Source organism: Thalassophryne amazonica, chromosome 6, assembly GCF_902500255.1.
Source record: "Thalassophryne amazonica chromosome 6, fThaAma1.1, whole genome shotgun sequence".
NCBI classification, from domain to species: Eukaryota; Metazoa; Chordata; class Actinopteri; order Batrachoidiformes; family Batrachoididae; genus Thalassophryne; species Thalassophryne amazonica.
Genome location: NC_047108.1, coordinates 4,729,528 through 4,755,372, shown reverse-complemented (window position 1 = coordinate 4,755,372; position 25,845 = coordinate 4,729,528). Strand labels below are relative to the sequence as shown.

The 25,845-nt window shown below is 41.1% G+C and overlaps 1 protein-coding gene across 1 annotated transcript; it reads left to right on the top strand.

Annotated features, from left to right (window-relative positions):
- The first annotated feature begins 3,704 nt into the window (after window positions 1–3,704).
- Window positions 3,705–25,555, top strand: mapre1b (microtubule-associated protein, RP/EB family, member 1b). The gene is made up of 7 exons (XM_034171677.1): window positions 3,705–3,870; window positions 9,746–9,876; window positions 14,914–15,059; window positions 16,431–16,632; window positions 17,376–17,485; window positions 17,709–17,861; window positions 25,204–25,555. The coding sequence occupies exons 2-7, from the start codon at window positions 9,756–9,758 to the stop codon at window positions 25,246–25,248; spliced, it is 777 nt and encodes a 258-aa protein (XP_034027568.1). The 5' UTR covers window positions 3,705–3,870; window positions 9,746–9,755; the 3' UTR covers window positions 25,249–25,555.
- Window positions 25,556–25,845: the final 290 nt, after the last annotated feature.

Genomic DNA, 25,845 nt, shown 5'->3' with positions numbered 1-25,845 from the left:
TTTTGACAGTGCATCAGCCCGACTGACTGCAGTGGTTTTGTGAATTCGCTGATCTGATAACAGTAACGTGTAACCACGTAGACACTAAAACCTCAGTATTACAGTCGAAATTTAATGGAGCTCAATGCACAACAGAATTGCAGAAAACCCCCAAAAAGACAATGTCACTGGAACTTGCACAGTTTTAAATAGAATGTTGACTGCTTCCACGTAGAGTTAAATGATTTATCTGCAGATTCATGCAGTGAGATATGCTGAGTAGGTTTGTTTTTCTTGTTCTTCATGGTAGAGTTAATTTTTCACATTTCCGATTAAATAAATCAGCTGTTTATGTCGGGCCTGTAACCTCTCTATACACCAACGCCAGGAAGGTGCTGGGGACTGAACTCACAACTTTTTAGTCTGTGCATGATGTGCTACCAAGTGAACCGTGATCATTGCTGTGGTTAATTTTGGGACTTGTGTTACTTCTGGTCACAGTTCATTTAAAATCCCCCAAAGAATATGTGTGCATTAAAAAGCCCCCCAAAGTGATCAAACTAACTGTGATGGTTCGGAAAACTCAGCCATATTCACTGCACCACCAGACACAGAAATGTTTATGAATGGAACTGTGTTCTTTATCTACATCTGCTGTTAGTGTCTACATTACCTCTGCTAAGGAGGTTATGATTTTACCTTTTTAATCTTGCAAATATAGTCAAAACCAGTAAACAAAAAGGTATTCATATTTTTGTAACAATACTATGAAATGCTAATTAAAAAGAAATGTGAGAATGAGCCCAAGTGTGTCTTTATTATACCTGTATATTCACATTTGTTGTCTGTGCTTGATGTTTTTTTTTTTCACAACTGCAAGTTGTGGTTGTCAGGAGAAATTACTGTCCTTCCATCTGTCCGTGTAGCTAAACCTTCCACGTTCTAATAACTCACGGACTGTAAAATTCTCAAAATTGAATTTTTTATGTATTAATACTTGGAGGTCAAAGCCCTGCCTGCCAAAAAAAAAAAAAATCATGCATTTCTGATATTTATAAATACCTTTTTAACTGATTTCTGGGTTTCAAGTACAACCCCAATTCTAATTAAGTTGAGACGTTGTGTAAAATGTAAATATAAACAGAATACAATGATTTTCAAATCCTCTTCAACCTATATTCAATTGAATACACCACAAAGACAAGATATTTAATGTTCAAACTGGTAAACTTTATTGTTTTTGTGCAAATATTTGCTCATTTTGAAATGGATACCTGCAACGCGTTTCAGAAAAGCTGGGACAGTGGTATGTTTACCACTGTGTTACATCACCTTTCCTTCAAACAACACTCAATAAGCATTTGGGAACTGAGGACACTAATTGTGAGTGTCATGATTGGGTATAAAAGGAGCATCCCCAAAAGGCTCAGCCATTCACAAGCAAAGATGGGACAAGGATCACCACTTTGTGAACAACTGTGTGAAAAAAATAGTCCAACAGTTTAAGAACAATGTTTCTTAACGTTCAATTGCAAGGAATTTAGGGATTCCATCATCTACAGTCCATAATATAATCAGAAAAGTCAGAGAATCTGGAAAACTTTCTACATGTAAGCGGCAAGGCCGAAAACCAACATTGAATGCCCGTGACCTTTGATCCCTCAGGCGGCACTGCATTAAAAACCGAAACCGACAAAAACAATGAAGTTCATCCGTTTGAACATTAAATATCTTGTCTTTGTGGTGTATTCAATTGAATATAGGTTGAAGAGGTTTGCAAATCATTGTATTCTATTTTTATTTACATTTTACACAACATCCCAATTTCACTGGAATTGGGGTTGTAGGAAATGTACCAGAAGCCCTGGAACATTCACATCTCCAGTTTGATGGTGACAAAAGCTGCTCAAATGTGCGGCAAGATCTTGATTGTTTATTCATTTGAGAAGTTAACTAAAATGAGCTGACAGCCAAAAATCAACTTACAGTTGTGTCCCTGTCCTTATGGGAACGTTACTTGTGATAACTTACAAGGTCAATGCCTTTGCCACCTTGATTCCCATACAAACAAATTATTTTTGCAAGAGGTTTGATAACATTTGCAGCATAACAGCTTCTTAGTTAAATTCATCATATGTACATCATGCCTCCTTATTCCATTTTTACTCCTTGCTTATGTAGATTTAATTAATTTTTTATTTTCAATAACGAGGTTGGTGGTGAACACTCGTGAACAAGACCCAGAGATACTTAAACTCTTCCACCTGAGGCAAGGACACTCCACCGACCTGAAGAGGGCAAAGCACCTTTTTCCGGTCGAGAACCATGGCCTTGGGTTTGGAGGTGCTGATTTTCATCCCGGACGACTCACACTCGGCTGCAAACCGCCCCAGTGCACGCTGAAGGTCCTGATTTGATGAAGCCAACAGAACCACATCGTCCACAAACAGCAGAGATGAGATTCTGCGGTTCCCAAACCAGACACCCTCGACACCCTGGCTGCACCTAGAAATTCTGTCCATAAAGATAATGAATAGAAGCGTCGAATCGATACACGGATCGGTGCAGCATCTGCAGTGATGCGGTCACTGTTTCAGACCGTCGTGGTGAAGAGAGCTGAGTAGGGGGGCAAAGCTCTCAATTTACCAATCGATCTATGTTCCGATCCTCACCTATGGTCATGAGATTTGGCTCATGACCGAAAGAATGAGATCGCGAGTACAAGCGGCTGAGATGAGTTCCTCCGCAGGGTGGCTGGGTGCTCCCTTACAGAAAGGGTGAGGAGCTTGGTCACTCGGGAGGAGCTTGGAGTCGAGCCGCTGCTCCTCCACGTCGAAAGGAGCCAGTTGAGGTGGCTCGGGCATCTTTTCCGGATGCCCCCTGGATGCCTCACTGGAGACGTGTTCCGGGCACGTCCTATCTGGAGGAGGCCCCGGGGAAGACCCAGGACACGCTGGAGGGACTACATCTCTCGGCTGGCTTGGGAACGCCTTGGGGTTCCCCCGGAGGAGCTGGGGGAGGTGTGTGTGGATCGAGAGGTCTGGGCGGCTTTGCTTGAGCTGCTGCCCCCGCGACCCGACTCCTGATAAAGTGGAAGAAAATGGATGGATGGATGGAGGTTGGTGGTTGTCCACCAAGCTCAGGGAAAAAAAGATGACTTTTCTCAACTTTTGCTGAGTGGTGTGCCTGCATGGGAGGTCTCTGCACTGAAGTGAAATCATTTGAGGTGTGTCGATAATCACAACCAGGTATTAGAGCTGCTTTAGAACAGACACAATGTTTTTGGATATGATCCAGTGTGGAGGCACGCCGCATCTACAGCTGGCGGCTTTTTGATTAAGTGGGCAAAGCTGGGGAAGAAAAGCTGAATCATTCATTTTCATTTTGATGCTGAGATGAAGCTTTTTACATGTTTCTGATAAATTTCTCAAAACTAACACACCGATCTTTATTAATCCTGTCATTCAATATATCCTGTGACAATCAAAAGCTGAGATTTTTACAATTTGGATCTCGTACATTAAAATATACTTTTACACACGAGCCGTGGGTTGTTTTTGTGTGTGTGTGTGTGTGTGTGTGTGTGTGTGTGTGTGTGGTGTGGGTGTGTGGGTGTGGGTGTGGGTGTGGGTGTGGGTGTGGGTGTGGGTGGGTGGGTGCAGGGGGCTCATAGGGCGCATTTTGCAACGCTGACGTCACTGTACGGGGGCGTGTCGTGTTAGTAGCTACTTCCGCTGCCGGTAGAGTGAACGTGAACTGCCAAAAAGGAGAAGAGGGGTGTTAAAGCAGAAGTGGCAGAAAACTAAAAGACTGTGCCTTTAGTACTATAGAGTTGCAGCCAAAAATAATAAATTATCGCGTCAAAGAACTTTGAAAGTCCTTCGACTCAAGGTAGGTTTACATTACAAGCGGAATCATTTATCTGTGTGGCTAAACCCTGTTAGCTAACGTGTTAGCTTAAAGTGAAGCTTTCTGAAGCACAGAGGCTTCGCTCGTAAGTATGTCGAAAAAAGATTCGGATTTCTGAACGCTTTATGGTTCAACAGTGGCATCTGCTGGACAAAAGGAAGAAAACCGCATCATCTTCGATGGTAATGATATAACTGCACATAAATCAGTTTTGAAATGAATAATTAGTCAACATAAAATAATCAAGTAGTACAGTTATTAAACTGAAAAAAAGGTAACTTTTGACTACTTTCACCTTCTCAAAGATACCATACCAACTTATAAAGCACCTTAAAACGGCATAAAACTAAAATGCACTTAAAAGGTTATCAAACTTTTTGCAAGATGAGTTTACTCCTTTTCTGCTTTACTCTAATTATACAGCTAAAGTTTTCACCTGATTGCTACAAAACCTAGAATGACTAGTCTTCTTGGTCACCCATAAATGTCGATCCAGATGTGGATTTTTTAATTCAAATTTTAGCTCCATTTTTGAAGTTCATTTACCCACAGAAAGCAGAAATGGTTTCTTAGGTCAGATTCTGTGGATTCTTTTGGGGCTTGATGCAGATATTTTGTAGTTTAAAAAATTCAGGTACAGATAAATACATGAAAAAAATGCAACATTTAACATTTTAACATTTTGTTATGAAGCCCTTATGACAAAGAAATGTAACTGAGGTTTGATGTTTTACCATTTAAGCATTGAACCTTTTTATAAACTACAAATATCACCAACAACCAACCAACTTAGATAACGCTACCTTCGTTTGGATTGGCACTTGCTGTGTAGTGTCACTCAGCATTTGCATAAAATGGACTTTTTTGGCCCCACCTAGCTGATGGCATAGCGGCCACTTGTCCCTTGTTACTATAAAATACCCACTCTGATTGAAAATTAGTTTTTTTTTTTGCCTGTTTCTTGTAGCTCTTGAGACCGGGGGTGATGGGGCTTCCGGCTGTGCTTGACAGCATTGTAAATAATGCCGTTGGTGCACTTTCTGCTGGATAAACTACACAATGACACCATTTCCAACAGCAGTTGCAAGCAAGTTTTTATGAATTGCTTATTTGGGAAAATACAAGTTTTTGTAATAGCAAAAATAATGTAGCTACAACAAATTTGTTCATGAAAGGCTCTGATCATATGATATTATCAGCCAGCTGATATATTGGCTGGGCTCTAGTATGTATTTAAGATTTGCAGGACATTTGGACACATCTGGACCTCGATACCGCATATCGCCTATTTTTCTGGTTGACAGTGTTGACTGATTACACTGCCAGTTATTGTGTATCGGCTATTTTTTTATTTAACCCTGATATATCTGTTAGCATTGTTGAGAGCCATCTGCTGCCTTTAGCCAAGTATACCTGAAGATGTAAATGACAATTATTGTCACCCAGTCTCACAAATATATGTTCAGTCTTCTCGTATGAGATGATGAAAGTGTTGGGGATTAAGAATTGAAAATGAAATTAATCAAAGCACCTCCTATGACCTAACAAATAACGCCTCTGTCTTCCTGTTACTCTGTGCATGCACACTGTGATATTTGGGTCAGTGTGGCACAGTGCCCAACAAGCACAACCTGCAATATTGGTACCAGTCCTGCACAGATGCTCCACAGTATTCAGATACATACAAACTCATATTTTTGCACACCTGAAAGTGAACACCATTTATGCTTTATGGAAATAAGTGGTTATTCCTTTAGAACTTGCTTACTTGTCAGCGGAAAACCTCACGTGGTGAAGGCGAGCGAAGCATTGGTAATCACGTGATTAGGGCAAAACAAATCAAGTTTCGGAAGACTGCATCGTTTCTTCGGTACGTGCCTCGGAGCTTCTTCAAGGTAACGTTATATTAGCTTATGATAGCGACCCGGTTAGGATCGTTCAGGAAAGCGAACTTCGGCTGGTTCACGCAGTATTTGTTATCCAGGCAGTGCGATCAAGTTTAATGTCCAAAAGTTTGCTAACTAACTTTAGCTAGTTAGCGAAGTGCTTGGTTAGTTCAGGGCGGGAGAGCTCCACAAGTCGCTCACCATATAGCCGGCGTCATGTCATGTGTAGCTGCTGGCAGAAACATAATTAATATTCACTCAGTTTGTTCTTTAACGTCACTAAACTCTTTCGATCAGCTGTCATCCGTTATCTTGCCTTTAGCATGTCATTAACAGCAGAGCTAACCAGCTAGCCAGCAAGCTAAGCTGCGCACCGCTAACGTGGAAATGATGTAGAGCTGAAACTGTTCCTTTTTCAAACCGATTAAACTGTTTGTTTTGTGTCAGTGACAGTAATATAATGTGTTACGAGTGATCAGATGGTGATTCAGATATCTTTGTCTCTCCGGCAATCTGAACGTTTGGTAGTCAGTTTAAGACGTAAAGCCACTTTGCTGGTAGTAGGAACAGTTTACAGTTTCACCTGTGTCCGAGTAAAGTGACCCATAATTAACTAGAAGCACTCACAGAGCGCTTCTAGTTAATTATGGTTCTAATGGTTCTTTTCTAGTTAATTATTACTGAGGCATAACATCTACACGCCGTGGAATCATTGAACCTAAAAAAGTCTAACGATGTTTGCTCATGAGTAAAAAAAGTTTCATCTGCTGTGACATGTATCCTTAACGCTTGGCATCACAGTTTATTGCAACTTGCACCTTTCCCAGAAGCTACTGTCATCTGAGCACTGATATTGATATTGCATGTGCTTATAGACAAAAACAAATAAGAGACAAAATTCAATTTGTTATTCAACTAAACTGCAAATATATGAATTTTTTTAACATTTATGAAACACTTCTCTAAATAAGGCCATAGGGTCACTGACCCTAAAGAGATTCCCTCCTTGGCACAGTGATCTATTTCTTTTTGTCTCTTTCTCTAAAATTGTATATAATAATCATTAGATTATTAATATATAAACAAAAATAAATTTAAGAAATATTACAATTTGAAAACAAATGCACCCGAACGTGATGACAGCTCCAACTGCTTAATGCTAACTTTTAACATTGAAAATGCCATAGACATGCTAACGCATTAGCATCGGGATCGTGATCCGGATCACCACTAAAATTTAATCACTTGTTCCTCTTGTAATTTCCAACCACTCCACAAAATTTCATCAAAATCTGTTCAAAACTTTTTGAGTTATCCTGCTGACAAACAAACAAACACGACCGAAAACATAACCTCCTTGGCGGAGGTAATCAATCCACCCATTTCCACTCGTCAAGTGGCAGTTCTCTCACATTCCTTTTCATCCTCTCCCTTCTGGAGGATCCAAAGCTTTTTTCAGTGCAAACAGGATACATGACTGCTGCATCAGATCTGCTCCGTGATTTTTTTGTTGGATGTGTGAGGAAAACTTGCAAATTCTCAAGGTCGGTCATCCAGGCATTTAACCTCGAGGGGCAGGTTTTGTTGGTGAAAACATTGGCAAACTCAATAAAAATGCATGTAATTTGGTCATTTTTCAAATGGAGAGGCTATTTGCCCAACCGTTGGGCAGATAAATATGTCGTACCTTATTCCCCAAACTGCTGGGCAGATAAATATGTCTTACCTTATTCCCCCAACTGCTGGGCAGATAAATATAATGTCTTACCTTATTCGCCCAACCACGAGAGTATATTTGGCACATTTTGTGCATCTAAACTACATTTTTACACCACTTTAAGGCTCTATTGCAGTTTTTATGTACAAAACGCTCTTTGTTGCCTGTAAGATGGTGTTAGTTTGACACAGTTCTCTGGGTGTGATGAGCCAAACAGAACCGCTTTAGATCACAGCCCCTCTGTGGGCTGCGAACCCTCCCGCAGCCGGCGAGAAGATACCTGCTTTTTTCCCCCCACGTTGAAACCGGAAGTGAACTTAGAAGCACGCTCATTGGTCGGTTGTGGTTGGGCGTATATGTTTGCATATTTACTTTATTGAACCAACGGTTGGGCGTATAGCCACTCCGTTTTTCAAAAGGGTCACACTTGTCAATAAAGTCAATTTAATGTGCAGTGGTTCATTTCAGGTCAGCTTGGTGTATAAATGTCATTGTTCCAAGCAATGATAGCTGTCAGCTGGCTGAAGCAAGTTAGAGACAAAAGCAAACTGGCTGATTTCAGTAGAATGTCATACAGACCGAGCGTGTTTTCACAGAGCGGACAGTCGCGGAAGTACAAATTCTGGATGATCCAGAGGAGGCATGGGAGAAGGTCATGTGATCAGATGAGGTCAAAATCGAGCTTTTTGGCATCAACTCCACTCGCCGTGTTTGGAGGATGAGAACAACCCCAAGAACACTGTCCCAGCCATGAAGCATGGGGGTGGAAACATCATACTCTGGGGGTGCTCTTCTGCAAAGGGGACAGGACGACTGCACCGTATTGAAGGGAGGATGGATGGATGGGGTCATGTATTGCGAGATTTTGGCAAACAACCTCCTTCCCTCAGTAAGAGCATTGAAGAAGGTCGTGGCTGGATCTTCCAGCATGACAATGACTCCAAACACACAGCCAGGACAACTAAGGAGTGGCTCCGTAAGAAGCATTTCAAGGTCCTGGAGTGGCCTGGCCAGTCTCCAGACCTGAACTCAATTGAAAATCTTTAGAGGGAGCTGAAACTCAAAACCTGAACTCAATTGAAAATCTTTAGAGGGAGGTGAAACTCAAAACCTGAAAGATCTGGAGAAGATCTGCATGGAGGAGTGGACCAAAATCCCTGTTGCAGTGTGCAAACTTGGTCAAGAACTACAGGAAACATTTTAGCTCTGTAACTGCAAACAAAGGTTTCTGTACCAAATATTAAGGTCTGTTTTTCTAGTGGATCACTAGTGTTTTTTAGAGCCTGTCTCTCACAGTTGAAGTGTACCTACGATAAAACTTGCAGACCTCTCCGTTCTTTGTAGGTGGGATCAAATACTTATTAGTCCCACTGTATTCTTTCAGTCATTACCAAGAGTTCATGTACAGGTGGTCATTATGTGTAAATTAAGAGCTTTTGACAACGGATGAGTTATCTGTCATAAAATACAGGAGCGAAGTCCAACTGCTGCATTTCTCCAAGTATTCTCACGTTCCTCTTTCACTTGTAAACAGGACCTCAAGATAATTGAACTTCTTCATTTGGGGCATTAATACCACAGAGCGCCGTTCCTTCTCGTTTCACCCTGAATGCAAATTGAGGCACGTTTTGAAGGATCACAGTAACTTCTTGATCTATCTTTTGTCAATCTTTACAAACAAACTTGGTATACGCAGTAGTTACGGCCATCATCAGCATCAGTTTTGAAATCTGGGTGAAATTTTCGAGCTGTTCAAAAATTTCACCCTGATTCGGCAAATCTGCATCATTACACAGTCACATCTGAATGTTTGTAGTCTTAACAGCTTCAATCATGTTCAGGTATCTTTAAATGGGGTGGTTGTGCAGCTTAGTTAAATTTCCATAAAGATTGTTCATTTTGTGATAAAAGCATGGAATTTGGAACACACATTCTAAATTGACTGTTTATTTTCAGATATGGAGCCATCCTGGAGCTGACCTCTAATGTGCTACAGGGGTCAAAATGTAAAAATGCTCCAGTCATGTTGGAGACTATACCACATTATTTGTCTGATCATAACGATTCCAAAAAGGTATAGTTTGGGTTACCTATGACTGAATTCCATGGAGTTATGGGGTAAAAACTGCAAAAATGGTGACAAAGGTCAGTTTCACTTTGTACAGGGGTCAAAAGTTAAAGCTCCAATTTTGGTAACATTTACCCTTAGCTCTTGTGTAAAGATGTGTAAATAATTTTTCTTCTGTGCCATCAGGTGACCGACAATGGCTGTGAACGTGTACTCAACCTCAGTGACCAGTGACAATTTAAGTCGTCAAGACCTGCTGGCCTGGATCAACGAATCTCTGCAGATGAACCTCACCAAGATAGAAATGTTGTGTTCAGGTAAAAAGAACAAAAAAAGTTGATTCTATGGCTGTCAAAATAACTCATTCATTTTGATTAATTACAGCATGTAATGCATCAGTTTTTAAAATCTAAATTAATCACACATCCTTTTGCGCAAAAGAGCAGAAATAAACTTGTACAGGGCAGTGGTGCGCTGGTCCTGGTTTGAGTGTTCTCCCCCCCCCCCAAAAAAAAATCTACGCAATTTAATTTCCATTTTGGAGTAAAGCTCCTTTCACACCAGGCCAATATAGAGTTGCGTAATGCATCATACCGACTACCCCGTTCTTATGCAGCACTGCGCTGAGTTTATGCAGCCCTACGTGGCAATACGCTGAGGGACACAATGGGGTCCACGCAATGGATGCAAAAAATTAAACATTCATTTTTTTTATTATTTTCTTTTTTTTTTTACTTTCAGCGTAGAGCACCAGATACAGTGTTCCATGCAAGTCTACACAACACTCCGCTACTGTATGTAAATCTACACACCACTGCAACCAAGCCTCCTCAGTAGTACACACCCCTACTCCAGGGCAAAAAATCCTTTTTGGTTTTTAACAGTACATACCTGCATTGCTAGATTTTATTCATCCCGCTGGACTTTGCTGGCAGTGAACCTTCAAAACCATGGAAGAAGAAGAGGCTGGCTGGCCAAGCTTCCATGTCCACTAACTCTTCACAGACAGATCGCCAGTGAGAGGACATGGCCACATCCACTCCTCACGAATGGATCGCCAGTGAGAGGACATGTCCACTGTCCACTCCTAATGGACGGATCGTGTGCGATCATCGGCTGCAGCTCTGCGGTGCATTCACCTCCTCAAGTTCTCTGGATTGTGGCATGTTAAATACAGTCCATTAACTCCTGGAAATAATGTATTCTGACTTTTCCCAGTGTGTCAAATCCATCTGTGTGTCCAGGCAATTTGTAAAGGTTCAGGTTCAGGTGACTTTATTTGTACCTGTATGTAAATTTGACTTGCAGCAAACAGAAAAGGGCATCCATGTCAGTCAGACACAACAATAACAATGAAAACACTAACGAATAACATATGCAAAACAAAGTGTAACGCAGACACCACCGGGCACTCACAAGCTTACTAAACCACTAAAAAAAGAAAGAAGCATCAGGAGAACCCACTAAAAGATGGTCAGCATAAAACTGATGTGCAAAGGGAAAATAAATAAATAAATATGTGCAAAACCTAAGATTTGTTCAAATGCACAATTGCTGCTGGGACAAAACTACTCCCGTAGCATTTTGTCCTACACCTTGGGACTTTAAACCTATGGCCAGAAGGTAGGACCTGAAATTCATTAGCCAGAGGGTGTGAGTCATCAACTGTGATGCAGCTGGTTATCTGCTGTAATTGTTTGGTGTACAGGGACTCTAAACTCAGCTGCAACTCACCAATCAGCCGACTGGACCATTTAATAACACTATGTAACACAATTTTTGTTCCTGGCTTCTAAGTGTTATATTTCAACTGCTTATGTCTAAAGTCTATGGAAAAATGACTACATTCAGCACAAACTTTGATTTTATTTTTTATTTTTTTTACATTCTAGAAAGTTCAAAAAGTTTCTTGAAATTTCTAGATAATTCTGGAAACTTCTAGAAAATTCTGGACAGTTCTAGCAGTTAAAGAATATTCTAGAAGACTACTCAGTAGTAGTGAAGGCGAATCGAGAATATTCTTGAAAACAGACAAATTTCAAAATATCATTGTCCTGATCACAGAAACAAAGTTTCTGTGGAATAACAGCTATTTTCTATTTATTTAAGGCATAACAGGTTAGGAAAACACAGTGTACCCAGGAGCAAACAAACAAACAAAAAAAATTGTTAAATAGTGTAATCTGACCCAGTCTGTTCCTGTCCTTCAGTGTCAGACTGCCAAACCATGCCACCAAAGAAAAAGATAAAACAGATTCAATAAAAGCATGATAAAATGGTGTTAACATGGTTTGGCCGATGTGGAAGTAGGACAGTTTCCTGAGGCAGAACAAGCGCTGGTGCCCCTTCTTGCACACCACCTCACAGTTTGCCTCAAACTTCAGCGAATTATCAGTGATAGTCCCAAGGTATTTATAAGTTTGCACAATTTCAACTGGTTGACCATTAATTATTGTGTTGTCAGGTGTGCTACCATGCTTCCTGAAATCAATGACCATATCTTTAGTTTTTGTTGTATTGATCTGAAGATATGAGTCCTCATACCATTTAACAAAATGGTCAACTACAGGGCCGTGGATGTTCTCATTGTCCCGCAGCAGACTGACAATCACTGTGTCATCTGCATATTTTAAAATGAACCTGTTTGTAAAAGTGCTCTGACACATAACTGGTGTAAAAAAAAAAAAAAAAAAAAGAGCGCACACATCCTTGTGGCGAGCCAGTAGAAGAACACAGTGTGTTTGATAAAATCACATTCACTCTGACTTTGTGTTCTGCCTGTTAAAAAGTCTAAAATCCAGCCCACAAGATTGTTGCTTAAATTAAAATGTTCTAAAAGCCTTTGGGTTAAAATAAAATGTTGAATTGTGTTAAAAGCTGAGGAGAAGTCAATAAATAAAAGCCAGGCATGACACCCACTTCCCTCCAGATGTCTAAAAAGCAAATTAAGCAGAGTGAGTGTGGCGTCCTCCACTCCTCTGTTCTCTGTTAGGCCTGTAAGCAAATTGTAACGGATTAAGTGCATGCATAATGTTTTTTTTTTGTTTGTTTTTTTTAGCATTTCAGACCATACCAATTTCTCAAAAAGTTTCATCGGAATTGATGTTAGGGCAACAGGCCTAAAATCATTCAAAGTTGTTGGATGACTGGATTTAGGAACTGGGACCACAACAGTGTCTTTCCACACTTTGGAGATATGCTGTGTTTCCAAACACTGGTTAAAAATATGATTAAAAAAACTGGACTGGACAGCGTCATGGAGCCAAGCTTCTCCCCCTTGTGTGCAACTTACACAGCCATTCCTGCATACTACATACGCAGCACAATGCAACTACACAGGCCCGTGCGAAAGGGGCTTAAGGGTGTAGCATTAAAAAAATGTGGAAAAGTGCAGTGCTTTGAATACGTTCTGGATTCTCTACAAAAATACATACATTGATTTCCGGATTTTTTTTTTTTTTTTTTTTTTTTGAGAATGTCTGTTACAGTGGACGTGCAACTAAGGTGAAAATTTCAGACCGCTCCTAGCAGGAGGTGGTAAAATCACAAGTCAGAATTTCAATACATCCACTTGGGAAATGATTCACAATATTAATACCAGCATTTTGGCATCAAAATTAATCCTATATCTTGAAAATAACCCCCCACCCCTTGAATGTAACAAAGTATGGTCTGTTTTTAATTATCTGGCTATTCTGCTATGTGTAAAGTTTGTCCATGCTCTTCAAAAATGTTAAAAACATAAACCATTGTCAAAGGTTTTATTTCAGTCACACTGTGTGAATATCAGAACTTAGGAGGATGCCATGCTCTTCAAAAACTTTAAAAACATAAACCATTGTCAAAGGTTTTATCAAATTCTTTAGCCTGAGATCTTGTTTTTGGCTTGGCCATGACACTTGATTTACTACAACGTGCCATGCTGTGACTTGAAATTACATGTGTAATTGCATGATCACTGTAATAATATCAGTACTTATGTAGCTTTTGTGACTTCTCTAAAAAAGTACTACCAAGTCAGGAGCATTATATATATCATAAACTTGAATGGTGTGTTCAATGCAGCGTTCATCAAAACTAATCATGAAGTCAAAACAGTTACATTCTAATATTTCAAAAGATGTTAAAATTACAGTATATATTGCAGTTTTAACATCTGGGGTTGGGTTTTTTTTGTCATGGTAGACACCCATTTCCTATATGAAATATCTCCCAAATTGCACAATCTCTGAAGTGGATGTAAGCATATTTGAAAAAATATATATTTTCTACCATTACCACCTCCTGCTACCCCTCTATGATTTCTAAGTGGGAGAACTTGCAAAACTGCAGGGTGTTCAAATACTTATTTTCCTCACTGTAGCGTCAGATCGGTGCCAAAACCAGTCATGTAAAAATGCATTCAGGCATATTGTATTATTTCACACCTGTAGATATTCACATCCTCGAGCTATGCCATCTTGGAAGTACGAATGTTACTATGTTAATCAAAATAAAGGTTTTGAAAATTAATTTCCAAAATTTTAATAATAAAGAATGCACGTCATCGTGCTCAGGATTCTCAGCAGGATTTTTTTCTCAGTGTAATGGGATGGAAAAATCACCTTTAAAATGGCAGGGGTTCGGGGTGCTTAGGCTTCACCCCGCCCCCCCAAAAGCCTTCTTTGTTAGCCTAAATATACCAAAATCTGAAGTCCAGAACATCTCTGCATTTCAAAATGTGAGGAAAGTGTCTTCAAAATTGCCACCAACTTGAGGCTGAAGCTGCAGAGGAGACCTTCATCTGGTTAATTGTCCTAAGGGTGCAGCTCATCTGTCCTCTCTGCAAACTCACAGCTGCTGCTACACTTCTAAATAAAACAGAAGCTCTTTAAACAGCAAGTATTTTATTTGAGAAAAACCTTTTCCTTATTTTAACATCAAATGAATGGTAAATGGTAAAATGGACTGCATTTCTATAGCGCTTTTCCGTCTGCATCACACGCGCAAAGCAGTTTACAATTATTCTTCACATTCACTCATTCACACAAACACACTCACACACCATTGTCGGCATTGTAGAAAACTGAAATGCCATTTTTGCATGTGGAAAAAAAAATACATAAACTAGATAAGAGGAAAGAAATATGAAGTCTAGATTTTGTCTCTATTTGCAGAAAAATGGTCGCATGTTCTTGCTTTTTGGGAATCCCTTTATGAACACATTTTGGTATTTGGTAATTCCCCTGTAAACACATGCTGGTTAGGTGAATTGGAAATTGCCCAGGTCTCCCTTGCAAAACAGAACTTGATCTCAATGGGACTAACCTGGTAATGATGGTTAAATTAAAATAATGTTGTCATTGTTTTTCCAGGTGCTGCTTACTGCCAGTTCATGGACATGCTGTTCCCCAACTCTGTGCCTCTGAAGAAAGTGAAATTTGCTGCCAAGTTGGAGCATGAGTACATCCAGAACTTCAAGCTCCTGCAGTTTGCCTTCAAAAAGATGGGCGTCGATAAAGTAAGGATGCTGACAAACTATGAGCTGAGAACTATAAATTATAAATACTAGAGTGAAAATTATATGAAAAATAATGAAGTCTTTCTGAGCTACTGATGTGTCTGGTGTTTTCCCTGATCATTTTGGAAAACGTCTGCGCGTTTGGGTTCACAGATTGTACCATTTGTTTTTGTGAGTGATTTAGGTGTTGTTGACCACAGTTTGACATTCACTTTTGGTTCACAGTTTGTAAATGCAGTCATACTAATTCATAGCAAAAATGTTATGTTTTCGGTCGTGTTTGTTTGTCTGTCAGCAGGGTAACTCAAAACGTTTTGAACAGATTTTGATGAAATTTTGTGGAGTGGTTGGAAATGACAAGAGGAACAAGTGATTAAATTTTAGTAGTGATCCGGATCCCGATGCTAACACGTTAGCATGTCTATGGCATTTTCAATGTTAAAAATTAGAATTAAGCAGTTGGAGCTGTCATCACGTTCGGGTGCATTTGTTTTCAAATTGTAATCTTTCTTAAATTTATTTTTGTTTATATATTAATAATCTAATGATTATTATATACAATTTTAGAGAAAGAGACAAAAAGAAATAGATCACTGTGCCAAGGAGGGAATCTCTTTAGGGTCAGTGACCCTATGGTCTTGTTTAGAGAAGTGTTTCATAAATGTTAAAAAAATTCATATATTTGCAGTTGAATAATAAATTGAATTTTGTCTCTTATTTGTTTTTGTCTATAAGCACATGCAATATCAATATCAGCGCTCAGATGACAGTAGCTTCTGGGAAAGGTACAAGTTGGAATAAACTGTGATGCCAAGCGCTAAGGATACATGTCACAGCAGATGAAACTTTTTTACTACTGAGCAAACATCATTGTTAGACTTTTTTAGGTTCAGTGATTCCACGGCGTGTAGATGTTATGGCGTCAGTGACCCCATGGCCTTGGCGGAGGTTTGCACTCTCTGAGTGCTTCTAGTTTTCAGATGTTTTTGGTCTAATCTTTTCACTTGAACTGGTGAAAATGTCATTAAATGAGTCTGGTAGCACAGAGAGGATCTGTGCAGTGGTAAAGGTGTGGCTGTTTGCCTCATTAAATGGAAATGAAGTTTTTAAAATGACCGATTGTACAGTAGCTGCTTACCTTAGCCTCTTTCTGTTTCGGAGTTGCCATTCTACATTAAGTCAACACAAGGCGACTGTCAATAAGGGCCTCATTCCAGTTGTAAGCAGAAGAAGGAGCCCCTTATGGACATTTGAATGGTAATGTCTTGGTGGAGAACAGCACCACCGAATGGCCTGGAGGCATCATGCTGGTGTCACTTCAAAAATGAGGCAGACTTTTTTTTTTTTTTTGTCTGTGGTCTTTTGCTTCAGATCATTCCAGTAGACAAACTGGTAAAGGGAAAATTCCAGGACAACTTTGAGTTCATCCAGTGGTTTAAGAAGTTCTTTGATGCCAACTATGATGGGAGGGACTATGATCCAGTGGAGGCGAGGCAAGGCCAAGAAACCACGCTCTCACCCAACCCATCTATGTCAGCCCTCAACAAACCACCTAAGAAGGCCCTCAGCCAAGGTCAGGCCACTCTGATAAAATCAGAATAAATGCGATTTATTTTTACTCCTGTTCACTGCATTTAAAATGGGTTTAAAAAGTGTTGTCACTCACTCATCTTCAACCGCTTACAACAAACAAAACACAGTCACACCTGCGCGCGCACCTACAAACAATTTTTTTTTTTTTTTTTTTTTTTTACAAGTTTCCAGTCCACCTAATCTGCATGTCTTTGGACGTGGAAGGAAGCCAGAGCACCCGGAGGGAACCCACACAAACACGGGGAGAACATTCAGAGTTCACAAAGGAAGGTCACGGGTGGGAATTGATCCCATGATCTTCTTGCTGTGAGGCAACAGTGCTAACCACTAATCCACCGCGCTGCCCTGTTGTAATGTTACCTTAAGATTATTTGTAGCTGCAGTGATGTGACATATTTCTAAACAATATTGATTATTTGCACAGATTTTCATGCTGGGACAGTTTCAGCAATCAGTGACACTGAAATGAACAACTCGAACCCAAACCAGTCCACAAAAGTCAAATTACAAAATTACTTCAACACTGTAAATCAGATGGTTAATAAATTAATCCTAGTTTGTCTTACTTCAGTGGTGTGAATGTAACCTGTTTCTGTTTCATTAACTTTAAGCTGTTTATTTTATTTATTATTGTGTGTGTGTGTGTGTGTGTGTGTGTGTGTGTGTGTGTGTGTGTGTGTGTGTGTGTGTGTGTGTGTGTGTGTGTGTGTGTGTGTGTCCCAGGTACACAGAGGCCACCTGTTGCCAAGGTAGCTCCCAAGATGGCTCCCAGCGGTGCGAGGAAGGCTGGGATGGGAGGGGCTAGCGACGAAAGGGCTGAGCTCCTGCAGGAGGTCAGCACACACTTAAAAATAAATAAATAATGGCTTTTAGAAACACATCTCTGTGCTTTACTGATATTAGTGTAAAAAAATGATTTATTTCCTAGTAGGTTCAACTTTTCATTTCACACTGTTTTTTAGGTTCATACAAAAATCTGTTAAACACAGACGACAAATGTATGATTGTTTAAAACAAAAAAATTGTCAGTCAGAGTTTTTGCTTTTTAATGTTTAGGTAGAGATCCTGAAAACGACCATTCAGGACATGGAGAAGGAGAGGGACTTTTATTTTGGAAAGCTGCGAAACATTGAGCTGATTTGCCAAGAGAAGGAGGGAGAAGGCGACCCCACACTGCAGAGGATTGTTGACATCCTCTACGCCACAGACGTGAGTTTTAATCAAAGTCCTCCACGGCTTTCTGACGAGGTTTTGTTGAGACGTAACGCTCTCAGAAGAGGAAAACAATCAATACTTGATCGTGTGCTTGAGTAGATCAGTGTAAACACACCAGTCTGTCAAAATACTTATTTTAAAGTGCCATTATTAAAGATGCAATAAATCCCGCTAAGAGGCTTAGCACTGAGTTTATAAACAAAGAAATGCTGTGAACGTTACTCTGACGTTCTATCAGTAATTATCGTTTCTAAATCACTGTGGTCTGAGTCCAGCACCAGTTGAAAACAATTTGCTCTGCTGTTAACAACTGCTGATGCTCTTAAAATTCCTGCAGAGGAATGGAACGTGGAGTGCTCACTGGCTGCAGTGTGACTGACAAAATCAACAGTAAACGGTCTGCAGGCTTCTCTGTGTGTCTTTACACTGATGAGAGCTGATCCTTTTCAAATCTGAGTGACTGGTTCGGGTCCAGAGGCCTGTATTAGTGCAGCAGAGGCAAAATGATTCTGCTTTTGTGACTAAAACATGAAATTTGGCACACATATCCTAAATTAAGTCATGTTCATTTTCAGATGTGGAGGTATTCTGGAGCTGACCTATAGGGGTCAATAAAGAATTACACAGGGGTCAAAATTTAAAAATGTTCCAATCATTTTGAAAAGTATACCATATTACACTATGTAACACCATTTTTGTTCCTGGCTTCTAAGTGTTATATTTCAACTGCTTATGTCTAAAGTCTGTGGAAAAATGACTACATTCAGCACAAACTTTGATTTTATTTTTTTAACGTTCTAGAAAGTTCTAAAAGTTTCTTGAAATTTCTAGATAATTCTGGAAACTTCTAGAAAATTCTGGACAGTTCTAGCAGTTAAAGGATATTCTAGAAGACTACTCAGTAGTAGTGAAGGCGATTCGAGAATATTCTTGAAAACAGACAAATTTCAAAATATCATTGTCCTGATCACAGAAGCAAAGTTTCTGTGGAATAAGTTATTTTGTATTTATTTAAGGTATAACAGGTTAGGAAAACACAGTGTACCCAGGAACAAAACAAAACTAAAAATTTGTTACATAGTGTTATTTGTCTGATCATAACAATTCCAAAAAGGTATAGTTTGGAGTATCCTTGACTAAATGTTGTGGAGTTACAGGGTAAAAACAGCAAAAACGATGACAGGTCAATTTCAGTTTGTACAGGGGTCAGAAGTTAAAGTTGCTCCAATTTTGGTTTAAAAAAAAAAGTGATTTCAAATTATTGCTTAGGAACTCTTTGAGAGGGCTTTGAGTTGCTTTGTGGACAGAAGCCCTGATCTCTTCATTATTAAAACTTCCTGATGACATCACTTTTGAGAATGCTTTAAATTTTAAAGTCCTTCACTGTAATTTGAACAAACACTCACAGAGGATTTGGTTTTGTTTAGTCATGGCAACAGGCACATTTTCCTGTATGTAAAATGTCTGCCTTTTGTCTGTTTTTGTTTTGTTTGTTTTTTTAATCTTTAATGTGTGGAAAATGGTGCGACTGTCCAAGCTTCACGGCTTCCACAACAGAACTGCCCTGGATTCTGGGTGGCAACCACCCAGGCAGACAAGTGGTCCACCCCCACTTCTCAAAAGTAACCATACAGCTGCCATAGCCAGGTGAAACATGGGTGTGACCTTGGCCTTCCTCAGCCGTTGGGGTCCTCGGCACTGAAGCAGCCCTGTGCTGCATCATACATGGAGAAACACAACGCATCGTGCCTTGAGATTGTAGGACAGCAAAGTCTTAGAATCCACCTTTGTGACAACACATAGTCATTGAAGAGAGGTCAGAGTAATGAGATCAGAATTCGAGCAGCCACTTGCTAAATCAGCTGAAGACTTCTGATGCTTTTAAGTGGGAGTTCTGCAAACAAAACATTCCAAAAAAGAAGGTAACTAAAACAATCCAAACCAAGACTGTTCTAGTCTTCGCAGTATTTCGTAAATGAAATGGCGCTTCTTTGATGTGCATATATTTGATCAGTTCCTGTAAGGACAGGAACTGATCAAAGGTCACTTGAAGGTTTTTAGCTGTGTCTTTCTACTGAATTATACAGTGACCAAGAGATGGCATCACATGATCATGCAGGTGTCTCAGCCTAGTAGGTCCGGTGTTACTTCACAGCCATAACGTCAGTATGTTTCCACAGACAAAAAACAAGCTCCATTCTGGTCAGCAGGCTGCCTCTTTATGCATTCTGTGTGGTTCAGGTTTAGTTTCGAGGGGTAAAGTTTTGGGCTTTGGCAGAGATGTGCGCTCCAGTGAATGGGAATCAAGAAACTGTTCCAGCTTTTAGTCCATCAGAATCATGCCTCAGCCATCGTCTGTTCCTCTTATCAACGCCGGCCTGTTTTTCTGACAGTTCTGCGTTGCAAACTCGTGTCTCACAATTTCAGATGTAACATCATGACGTCAAACCGTGCAACCAGGAAAATTACAGCACTGATGCTGAAAACTAGTGTTGGGTTGAAAAGATTGATTTGCCGATTTTAAATTGATTGTCACTGTAATTCCCACAGATTGATTCATACATCCAAAGATTGATTAATGTATGTATGTATATGTGTGTGTGTGTATATATACACTCAACAAAAATATAAACGCAACACTTTTGGTTTTGCTCCCATTTTGTACGAGATGAACTCAAAGATCTAAAACTTTTTCCACATACACAATATCACCATTTCCCTCAAATATTGTTCACAAACCAGTCTAAATCTGTGATAGTGAGCACTTCTCCTTTGCTGACATAATCCATCCCACCTCACAGGTGTGCCATATCAAGATGCTGATTAGACACCATGATTAGTGCACAGGTGTGCCTTAGACTGCCCACAATAAAAGGCCACTCTGAAAGGTGCAGTTTTATCACACAGCACAATGCCACAGATGTCGCAAGATTTGAGGGAGCGTGCTTGGCATGCTGACAGTAGGAATGTCAACCAGAGCTGTTGCTCGTGTATTGAATGTTCATTTCTCTACCATAAGCCGTCTCCAAAGGCGTTTCAGAGAATTTGGCAGTACATCCAACCAGCCTCACAACCGCAGACCACGTGTAACCACACCAGCCCAGGACCTCCACATTCAGCATGTTCACCTCCAAGATCGTCTGAGACCAGCCACTTGGACAGCTGCTGAAACAATCGGTTTGCATAACCAAAGAATTTCTGCACAAACTGTCAGAAACCGTCTCAGGGAAGCTCATCTGCATGCTCGTCATCCTCATCGGGGTCTCGGCCTGACTCCAGTTCGTCGTCATAACCGACTTGAGTGGGCAAATGCTCACATTTGCTGGTGTTTAGCACGTTGGAGAGGTGTTCTCTTCACGGATGAATCCCGGTTCACACTGTTCAGGGCAGATAGCAGACAGCGTGTGTGGCGTCGTGTGGGTGAGCGGTTTTCTGATGTCAATGTTGTGGATCGAGTGGCCCATGGTGGTGGTGGGGTTGTGGTATGGGCAGGCGTCTGTTATGGACGAAGAACACGTGCATATTATTGATGGCATTCTGAATGCACAGAGATACCGTGACGAGATCCTGAGGCCCATTGTTGTGCCATACATCCAAGAACATCACCTCATGTTGCAGCAGGATAATGCACGGCCCCATGTTGCAAGGATCTGTACACAATTCTTGGAAGCTGAAAATGTCCCAGTTCTTGCATGGCCGGCATACTCACCGGACATGTCACCCATTGAGCATGTTTGGGATGCTCTGCACCGGTGTATACGACAGCGTGTATCAGTTCCTGCCAATATCAAGCAACTTCGCACAGCCATTGAAGAGGAGTGGACCAACATTCCACAGGCCACAATTGACAACCTGATCAACTCTATGCGAAGGAGATGTGTTGCACTGCATGAGGCAAATGGTGGTCACACCAGATACTGACTGGTATCCCCCCCCCCCAATAAAACAAAACTGCACCTTTCAGAGTGGCCTTTTATTGTAGACAGTCTAAGGCACACCTGTGCACTAATCATGGTGTCTAATCAGCATCTTGATATTGCACACCTGTGAGGTGGGATGGATTATCTCAGCAAAGGAGAAGTGCTCACTATCACAGATTTAGACTGCTTTGTGAACAATATTTGAGGGAAATGGTGATATTGTGTATGTGGAAAAAGGTTTAGATCTTTGAGTTCATCTCATACAAAATGGGAGCAAAACCAAAAGTGTTGCGTTTATATTGTTAGGGGTCGCCACAGCAGATCAGTCCTTTCCATCTCACCCTGTCCTCTGTATCTTCCTCTGTCACACCAACCACCTGCATGTCCTCTCTCAGCACATCCATGAACCTCCTCTTTGGCCTCCCTCTTCTCCTCCTGCCTGGTGGCTCCATCCTCAGCATCCTTCTCCCTATATACACTGGGTCCCTCCTCTGCACATGTCCAAACCATCTCAATCTCGCCTCTCTGACTTTGTCTCCAAACTGTTCCACCTGAGCTGTCCCTCTGATATGTTCATTCCTAATCTTGTCCATTCTTGTCACTCCCAAAGAGAATCTCAACATCTTCAGCTCTGCCACCTCAAACTCTGCCTCCTGTCTTTTTGTTAGTGCCACTGTCTCTAAACCATACAACATAGCTGGTCTCACTACTGTCTTGTAAACTTTCCCCTTCACTCTTGCTGATATTCTTCGGTCACAAATCACTCCTGCCACCTTTCTCCACCCACTCCACCCTGCCTGCACTCTCTTCTTCACATCTTTACCACACTCTCCATTACTGTTAACAGTTGACCCCAAATATTTAAACTCATCTACTTTCACCACTTCTACTCCTTGTAACTGCACTATTCCACTGGGCTCCCTCTCATTCACACACATGTACTCAGTCTTGCTTCTACTGACTTTCATTCCCCTTCTCTCCAAAGCATATCTCCACTTCTCCAGACTAGACTCAACTTGCTCTCTACTCTCACTACAGATCACAATGTCATCTGCAAACATCGTAGTCCATGGGGACTCCTGTCTGATCTCATCCGTCAACCTGTCCATCACCACTGCAAACAAGAAAGGACTCAGAGTTGATCCTTGGTGTAATCCCACCTCCACCTTGAATGAGTCTGTCATTCCGACTGCGCATCTCACCGCTGTCACACTATTCTTGTACATGTCCTGCACTACCCTAACATACTTCTCTGCCACTCCAGACTTCCTCATACAATACCACAACTCTTCTCTCTTCACGGATGAACCCTGGTTCACACTGTTCAGGGCAGATGGCAGACAGCGTGTGTGGCGTCGTGTGGGTGAGCGGTTTTCTGATGTCAGTGTTGTGGATCGAGTGGCCCATGGGGGCGGTGGGGTTATGGTATGGGCAGGCATCTGTTATGGACGAAGAACACAGGTGCGTTTTATTGATGGCATTTTGAGTGCACAGAGATACCGTGACGAGATCCTGAGGCCCATTGTTGTGCCATACATCCAAGAACATCACCTCATGTTGCAGCAGGATAATGCACGGCCCCATGTTGCAAGGATCTGTACACAATTCTTGGAAGCTGAAAATGTCCCAGTTCTTGCATGGCCGGCATACTCACCGGACATGTCACCCATTGAGCATGTTTGGGATGCTCTGGACCGGCGTATATGACAGCGTGTACCAGTTCCTGCCAATGTCCAGCAACTTCGCACAGCCATTGAAGAGGAGTGGACCAACATTCCACAGGCCACAATTGACAACCTGATCAACTCTATGCGAAGGAGATGTGTTGCACTGCATGAGGCAAATGGTGGTCACACCAGATACTGACTGGTATCCCCCCCAATAAAACAAAACTGCACCTTTCAGAGTGACCTTTTATTGTGTGCAGTCTAAGGCACACCTGTGCACTAATCATGGTGTCTAATCAGCATCTTGGTATGGCACACCTGTGAGGTGGGATGGATTATCTCAGCAAAGGAGAAGTGCTCACTATCACAGATTTAGACTGGTTTGTGAACAATATTTGAGGGAAATGGTGATATTGTGTATGTGGAAAAAGTTTTAGATCTTTGAGTTCATCTCATACAAAATGGGAGCAAAACCAAAAGTGTTGCGTTTATATTTTTGTTGTGTGTATATATACGTGTGTGTGTGTGTGTGTGTATATATACGTGTGTGTGTGTATGCAGTTCTCGCCAGTGTTATAACACCGTGCCTGGGGAAAAAAAAAAAAAATACACTGCAGTTGGGCCATTGTGCTGTTTGAGGGTTTAATGGGAAAAATTAAATGATCATTTCTCGTCACTGATTGTGCAATTTATTCATCAACCTCTGTCAAGGCCATTTAAAGATGTCAATCATGACCCCCGGGATTCTTGTCTGTTGTTGTGGGCAAGAAAAGGGAATCAGCCGCTGTTTAATTCACACAGTAGGTTTTTTTTTGTTTGTTTGTTTTTTTTTTTTTTTTGTTCCTCATAATGTGCCTTTTCCGTGGGACAGCGCATGAAGGTTCTCTGGTGTGTACCATTGGAGAACCTTTCCACCAGCGCTCTGTGCACGGCACGCTGCAGGAGAATTTTTCCCATAGTCGCCCTCTTTTGGCTGCCCTGGATCTGTTCAGTAATTCTGCCCTACAACATGTTTGTAAAATAAATAAATAAAGATCCCAGTCTGTCATTGTGGGAGGGGGATTGGTCCTCGCTGTTTTCACCAGTCTTATCGCCATCATTATTAACTATCAATATTTCATTAATTTGCTGCAGCCGGTCTGCTCTTTGTCAGCCTGATCCCGTCAGATCTCAGAAGCTAAGCAGAGCAGGATCTGGTTAGTACTTGGATGGGAGACCTGTTTGGAACACCAGCGGCTGTGTGTGTTTCTCCAGGTAAAACTGGAGTTGCGTCTGTAAGGGCATCCGGCGTAAAACCTGTGCCAATTACCAACGCAGATCTGGTTGTATCCGCTGTGGTGACCCCAAACAGAACCTGGAGCAGCCGACTGGAAAACAACAACTTCATTAATTTGCTGTCAAATGTCAGTTTAATACTAATATTAATATGTTGCATAACTAGACAATCAGGTAACGGCTCAAAAAACAGTTTTAACACTAACCCAAATCGATATCTGATCAAATCAAAATAATCGATTATGAATCAAATAGATTCTTGAAATTTGAATTGATACCCAGCCGTACTGAAAACCTCTAGTTGTTTTTAACACACCCATGAATTGATGGTGGAATCGGACCTGTGGTACGTATGATCAGTAGTGGTATTGACTGATAAAATCTCTTCTGGTATGTTTGTTTCAAAGGTACTGCCCCCCACACAAATGAATGAAGGATGCAGCTTGACTCTTTGATGTTTGTTTGTTTCCACAGGAGGGTTTTGTGATACCAGATGCTGAGGACCAGGAGGAGTTTTAATCCTGAGAAGATCAAACACCGTTCTCATCGATGTCCTCCCCTACAAACTGCCGCTCGGTCAACCCAGTTCTTCCGTGTTATCTTACTCAAACAATACCAGGTGGTCTTTTAAGGAACACCAACCCTGATCTTCTTACATCAGGCCAAATTCAGCTCCCACACAGGTCCACTCCTGCTTTACTGAAATGCGACCTTATTCATCAAGCTTTGATCACTGCCTCTTCCTGCTTACACACAGCCCCACATTTCCACTCTGACGTGTAGTTCATCCCCCCCCACGTGCCATGTTGTGTGCCGTTTGTGTTTGGAAAGGACGAGTGTAAAATCATGGTGATGTTCTCTGTGCTTTGTAAAGTCTGTTTGTTTAGAACATGATTTGAATCAAATCCAACATGAAGAACCTCCACTGCTGATCCGGCTGTTTGCCCGTTAGACGTCTTGTCCCAAACTAATCCTGGTGGTTTGTTTTGGCGCTGCAGCTGTTGACTGGTTTACATCTCGCGCACGCCTCCAGCTGAAGCGTTGAACTTGAAGTGGGGGCAAGTTTGTCACTGCTGTCATGGTGTCATACTGACCAGCTACTATAAACAGTACTAA